The 7500-nt window shown below is 33.5% G+C and overlaps 1 protein-coding gene across 1 annotated transcript in view; it reads left to right on the top strand.

Moving 5' to 3' along the window:
- Nucleotides 1-6231, top strand: part of LOC131933788 (protein CLN8-like) — a 7233-nt gene extending 1002 nt beyond the window's left edge. Inside the window, exons 2-3 of the mRNA XM_059290358.1 lie at nucleotides 3235-3334; nucleotides 4624-6231. Coding sequence (XP_059146341.1) covers nucleotides 4634-5512 — 879 coding nt within the window. The 5' untranslated portion in view covers nucleotides 3235-3334; nucleotides 4624-4633 and the 3' untranslated portion in view covers nucleotides 5513-6231. The remainder of the gene's footprint in view (nucleotides 1-3234; nucleotides 3335-4623) is intronic.
- The last annotated feature ends 1269 nt before the right edge of the window (nucleotides 6232-7500 follow it).

Here is a 7500-nt window from a genome sequence, read left to right as displayed (position 1 = left end):
TTCATCACACACTTAACAAGTAAATTATCTCAAGTATCGTACAGGTTATCTCCCTTGATGAATTCTTTACTGTTCTAATCCTTTATTTCTCTATTTCTAGATAGATTCTATATCTTATTCTATGACAAATAAAAACAGAGTTTCTTCCAGGCATCTTTTCGATGGTGGGGGTGGAGTAGTTATCTTGAGCACAAGGACAGAATGGGGACAAAAAATCTTATGGGATCGATTTCCGAATATCCGCCCCCGTCTAACGCCACCCCCCCCCCCACCCCCTCCCCCATCTGAGTGAAATGGAATTGATATTAAAAAATATATACTTTTACCAGTGTCCTCCCCGACCCCCGGAAAATTTAGTCCCCCACACCCTTAAAAAATATCAAGTGCCCCCCCCCCCCCCTCCTGGAAAAAAGTCTGAAAGAAACAGTGAATGCAAAAATTACATTTATTTTTTAAATTAGACTGCAAATCGGTTGGATCTAAACAGTTCTGTAGATTTATTCTTTCTTGTATGTATTTTATTACATAAATACTGTTCTATTCCATTATATTTGGAGATTCATCTTATCAAATGCAGCAATTATATTTTTATATCACAGTCCAAGTTGGCTAGATCTAAACAGTTCTGTTGTATTATTCTTTCTTTCTTTCTTTGTATTTTATTACTAGCCACCATTTATTACATCGGGCATTTTCACCAAGTGGCCTACATCTTCATTAGTGCTGAGGTAGATTTGTTTCTCGCTGGATAAAACAATGGGCGACCAAAAAGTCTAGCAGGCTATTTCGAGCTTTCACTACATGACCAGTGACATTTACTCATCAAACAGTTCGACCATGGACCGTTCGATAACGGGCGTTTCGATTATGGACATTCGACTGCGGACATTTCGTAGACTGATCGATTAAGCTTGATCGATGAAGTTTCCCGGGTGCCCTGTGAGATTATATTAAAAGAATTAAATACCTTTCAATAGCTAATAAACACATTCGAACACTTTTAGTCCGTCGAAAATAACGGTGTTCTGTTTACTGAGGGCTTTCTCGATTTGGATGCGACAACGTTTAAATCATGGATTTATACTCGAGGGATTTGGATCAGTTTCCTCTAGGCATCTCCTCCAGGGGGGGGGGGGGTGATAGAGAGAGAGAAAAAGAAGTCTGGAAGAAATACTGATTTGGATATGCCCAGTGTTTTATGTGTCGAGATCACGCATCCATCATTTTACAAGATTTTTTAAGGCTCTTTTTTATGCCTTTCTGTGTTCATAGAGTTTTCTTAAAACACGTAAAAAAAAAATAAAAAAAAACGTAAGAACCTTTACTAGGAATATAAAGATGAAAGTGTATGCCTGTTTCACTAGCTAAGCTCTACGTGTGAATTTAAAACCAATAACATCACGTGACGCAAAAAAACATTGAAGTGCTAAGGGGTCATCCATATATGACGTCACACTTGTAGGGGGGAGGGGAGTCCGTAATATTGTAACAGTGTGTCATCATGGTAGTGGGGGGGGGGGGGTTCAGATGGTGTGACGTCACACTTTTGCATTATAAAAAAGCAATGTTAGAAAACGAAATTTAGCCGTTATTTTGCGTTTTAGAAAACTGTTTCAATAAATTGTAATAGGAATTGATTAAAATATTCTATGTTGACAGAATTCAGAGAAGATTTTGGAGAAATATCGTATTTTAAGAAAAATTCAACTTCAATTTTGAGGGCGTTTGTAGGCTGAGGTGTAACGTCATTTTATGGGGAAGGGGAGGCTTTGTGTAACGATGTGTGACGGAGGGGAGGGGGTGGGGGGTAAAAATCGTCCAAAAAAAGCGTGACGCCATTTATGGATGATTCCTAAGTGAATGTTGGTTTAAGATTATAAAATACACAACTTCTTTTCTTCCTCTCTCGTTTCTTTCATCGTAATCAGAGCGGAAAGGCACGGCGGGTCAAAAAGGGTGTTTAAAGACTATTTATAGTTTACAGCAACCACACATACAGAAATAGTGACGTCGGAATGTGCAGGCCCACCCGATACGCAACACTCGCAACAGTCACGTGATATTTAAATTTTCTTAGTGCCCGTTTGGGCAGTCAATCTTGAGTCAAATCGATTTTTTGCACATTTAGCGAGTGAAGTTGCATAATTAATGTGCACAGACGTTTTTATCATATCAAGGCGTAGGCCTGTATTTTGTAAACATTCATAAGAATGCTGGGTTCGTTGATGTTTCGTTTAATTTATTTGCCGGGTTTACTTGTATTATTATCATAGTTGCATTGTAATCAATAAAATGAGCATATTAAAGTATTATTGTCACACTGCAATTAGGTAAATACTAATATGCCCAAATCAGATATCAGTTATATATATATATATATATATATATATATATATATATATATATATATATATATATATATATATATATATATATAGGCCTATATGTATATAGGCCTATATATATGTATATGTGTATATATGTATATATATATATATATATATATATATATATATATATATATATATATATATATATATATATATATATATATCATCATCATCACTCCTTTGTGGCCCCCGGGGAGCAAAGGGCTGCAACCACACATCTCCAGCGGACTCGGTTTTGGGCTGCTCCTCTAATCTGTGCCCATGAGAGCCCAGCTGTTTTTGCCTCTTCCTCAACCGTTCTCTTCCATGTTTTCCTTGGCCGGCCCACCCTCCTTTTCCCCTGGGGATTCCATTCCAATGCATGTTTTGCGATGTTTTCTTTTTCTTTTCTTAAAGTGTGTCCGATCCATCCCCATTTACGGGCCTTAATATCTTTCTCAATTGGCTGTTGCTTTAAGTATATATATATATATATATATATATAGGCCTATATATATAGTATAATTATAGTATCACCCATGTCTACGCCACTGATGTAAGGAGAAAGAACAGTACAAACATGTTTTTTTTTTATTTAAAAATGTTTCAATCCTAAGACTAGGGCTCGTAGATTATCTTGAGTTTTAAGTTTTAACAAACTTTGACCTAGATTCACTCCCCGCACTCTTTACTTTCCCTCCCCCCACTGCAGTTACTCTTGTTATTGAAGATCGCTGGTGTATAACACTTTTGATTATAAGTGCACTCTTCAAAAGACAGATAACATGAGAACATATTAGTACTTTAGAAAAAGACAACAAAGCGAATTAGCTTTAGTAGATTTTCTTTTTTTTTTTTTTTATAGACTAGCAACAAGAAATCTACTATCGATATTTTTGTGTTTGTGACTGCTGAGAACTACTGTACACCGCCATTGTTTACTACTTGAAGTACGAAAAATCTAGGTGAGTTAGTTTACTTCATTTTGCTTTATTATAAATTCGATTATGTCAATTAACTGTATTATTTCATTTTATTAAAGGGCTTAAAATTATAATTATTACATATAGGACCTACTCTAAATTAAATCGCGTCTTAGGTTAACCAACCATGAAGTTAGTTGTTTAAGTTTGTAAGTTAAGTTAACTTAAGTACAAGTTATACAAGGGAGAGCACCTTTCTTTTGACTTCAGTAGTTAGTTAACTTTTACTAGTTTTTCAAATAATATGAAATACAGAAATATGGTAGACTCTATGTGTGATCGTGTTTCAGAAATCTAATAGCCCTGCCCTAGATGATATTGCCCTATAATATACATTATCAGACAGAAACGGTAGAAATATAGATTTCTAGAACCTCAAATCATTTATTTTGTGGAGTAACCTCCTAAAAATCTAACTAAAAGACCTAGAGTTAGAGTTTAGAAGTTTAGATCTAGATTATTCTAGATCTACTAATTCTAATTAATAATTAATTATATAAATTATAGATTCTCTAATTTAATTTAGGCCTATTCTAATTTAAATAGTATTTATTAATATTTATTGAGTAGATCTATTAATATCTATAAGTAATAAGTAGGCCTATATCAGATATCTAGATCTATAGTTATAGACTTCTAGCTAAATACTAAATACTGATCAGTGATTAGTCTAAATTTTAGAATTACTCTTTAAAAAGTAGGAGTATAATAATTTGGTATTAAAGGAGCAGGGGTATCACTGTCAGGATAAGCAATGATGTAGGCTCTTACAATATATATAAATATATAATCTACTTTATATTATCATTTAATGCCAGAGGTGTTAGGTTACTATTGAATGTATCCATGTCTGTAGTTGGGATCTAGGATATTACCCCCAAATGTAAAGTCCTATTCTAGCTTTTGGGCAGGGAGTAATAAACTAATAAACCGAGGGATAATTGACCAGGGTTTGACTGACCAGTAGCAGTGTTTCTTCCAGACTTTTTTCTCCGGGAGGGCACTTGAAATTTCCGGGGGGGGGGGGTAAACTTTTTTTCCGGGGGGGGGGGGTGCGGACACTGTTAAAAGTATATATTTTCTATATAAATTATATAAATTTCATTTCGTTCAGGGGCGGTAAAAATTTTTCGATGCCTGGAGGAACTCTGACCAGTAGTTGTGGTCTGCTTCTAGTTATTGACCATACTTGTATCAACGATTAACTTGTACAGCTAATCTAGCAGAATTTAGCATGTTTTAAATCTTTGAAATAACATTTTACTCACCAGCTAAACCAAGATGGCTCAAGAAGTTTCTATAGGACAGCCGAAGTTAGTCATTATAGAGGAAGAAGAAATACTCCAGTATGTGAATCCATCCCTTCTAAAAGTGGACTATGCAAGCAGAAAAGTACAGGGCGTAATTATTATTGGAACATTTATCTTTGTTTTGGTCCTGTTTTTTGGGTCCATGTTGTTCTGCAATCTGTTCTCAGCATTTCGCTCTCTAGTGTCCAAGCATAAAGTTTTCATGAGCCTGGCTATTGTGAGAGCTGTGTATGGTGTGTTTGGTATTGTGATAGGTTGTTATGGTATTTTTAAAACAACGGCCTTAGATAGGGATATTGTATTTGGGAAGACCGCCACCAGCACTGTGGCTATGTGCGTGACGGTTGGGTTTTTTATGTTTGAGTTGTCCGCTGTGATTTTGTCAGACCTAGCATACAGAACTTTTTCCAAAATGTTAATAATGCACCACAGCTTAGCTCTTATAGCCTTCACCCTAGCGTTACATTCCGAATCAAATTACGCTTTCGGTTGCAAAGGTATGATTCTTGAAATGAGCACCCCATTTTCGTGTCTATGTTACGTACTTCTTAAAGCAGGTATGGAAAGCAGTAAACTGTGGACTATAAATCAATGCGTGCTTATACACACCTTTCACTTGCGGAGCGTAGTTGAGTGCTACCTATGGTACGTTAGTTACCAAAACTGGACAGAAATTAGTACCCATATGCCCCTCCCCATTTTCGTGTTGCTCTACGCTAACCTCACCCTGGTTACGTTTATCATGACCCCGTACTGGGGCTACAAAAAAACGCAGCAGCTCTTTAACCCCGTAGATTGGAACTTTCAGGAATCCAGAAACACAGACAGCATCTCTAATGGCAGAGTTTAAAAAAGACGACTAAATCTTTTTAACTCACAAATCTCGGTAGTCATCTAATTGTTAAAAGCATCTATTCCATATGCATTATAAATACTCCATTGTAAAAAAAAAACATAACTTTTACTTATGATTATAAATTTACAATTTCATATTTTTTTACACTAGACTTAGTCATGTAAAAGTTATTATTTGTGTACTGGTGTGCAATACTTTTATTCAAAAAGCTTAGCTTATACAATGTATTTTTTTGTAATGGAAATCCGGTTGAATTAAAAAGTTAATTTTAATATTTTTATTTGAACAATCATATAGTCAAAATTATTTTTACAGAAATACATTAAATACTGAGTTGTGATATTGTCTAGTTGGACAGTAAAACTAATATTTATTTTACTAATTGTCTATATAATTATTACTCTTAAAGGGAAATTAATCATTTTAAATCCTGAATTTTCTTATTTTGATTTTTGTTAAATTCTCATAATGACACTCTGTAGGGAAAAGATATTACTAAAAATCAAACCATATATTTTTTTTTCTCAAATTGTGAAAGCACAATTATAACTTAAACTATAGCTACTGATATTATTAGTAACATTATCAAGTATATTTAGTGATTATATTTCTAACATTGTGGATTTATTGATGAGCTGATATTTGATTTGACTGTTGAATGTATTTTAAAAAGTTTTTATTAGTGTTAACAACGAAGTATATTTAATTAAAAAATGGCCAAATATGCAAATAATATAAAATGTTTGAAAATATATGTTGTGTACATTTTGTCAATACCTTAACTGTTTAATGGACATCTTTTAATGTATCAATTATTGTAGCTTGTTTCATTTAGTACTTATCTCTTTATATTATAGACATTCCAAATGTTGCATTATCATTCTACAAACTGTTGCATATCAAAAAGTATTGATAGTTTATGTTATTATTTTTTTGTTAAATTAAATAAATATTTTTTCTGCTACTTAAATTATGTAAACTGTAGCTAAACTTTATGTTATAAAAAAACTAATTGTTACTTACATTTTTAAATGCATGCATGACATTTTTTGTTTTAGAATTGATAGTGCATTGTAATTGTATACAATTATTCATGTTCCCAAACAGTTCTATTTCAATGCAATATTAGAACGGAACCTTCATTTTAAATTTGAGAATTTATGTTATTAAGTTTTCAAGTTTTGTCATTGTTTCATAATATTAAAAATACATAACATGACCTCAAGCTGATAATATAGTGTGAATGTTCTGACTCATATTTTGTATTACCATATTGATGATGTATATGTTAAATTGTACAAAAAGTGTGTGTATATTTGTTTCATAATTGTTTTATATGTGAAGTATGCCAGCATTATGATCAAAATATGTGACGTGTGTTATTTCCTGGGTGTTGATATGGGGTAATAATTTATGATTGTTTTTTTATTAACGAGGGGTAAAAGGTTAAATAGAGATTACGTGTATCCATGTATTATTGTGTGACTTTGGGATATGAGTTATGATGAATGATTGTGTTGGGTGTAGATTGATGGATTCACTCACAATATGATCAAACTTAATAACATGTATTATTGTGGGTGTGTCTGTGTGTGTAGGTGGGAGGGGGGGTGTTATTGAACACGTTAGCTATGTTTATAAATAATTAAAACTAAATTATTATTTTGACATAAAATTGTTTCGCTTATTTTTTTTTTGTGGATTTTGTCTGTTTTTTGTGTAGCTGCTTGTCTTATATTTAAACGGTATTTGTATTTTCAGTAAAACTTGGTATACACTTGGGTTATACAGTAAACAAGCTATAGACCTGAGTAATGGTCTTAGGGTACCAATCAGTGGTGACTTAAGGGTAACATCTCGGATAACGTATAAGATGATGTCAGCGCATGTGACAATAATTTTGTTTGGGTATCATTGAGGGTGATGGTGACTTGATGTCAGACCCATCTTTGTTGTCCATGATAGTTTGGATGTCACATCTT

The sequence above is a fragment of the Physella acuta genome, unplaced genomic scaffold (genome assembly GCF_028476545.2).
Source record: "Physella acuta isolate Inbredline_101_S28 unplaced genomic scaffold, ASM2847654v3 ptg002629l, whole genome shotgun sequence".
In the NCBI taxonomy this organism is placed as follows: Eukaryota; Metazoa; Mollusca; class Gastropoda; family Physidae; genus Physella; species Physella acuta.
The sequence above is the reverse complement of the archived record's forward strand: the minus strand, read 5'-3'. Positions and strand labels throughout refer to the sequence as shown.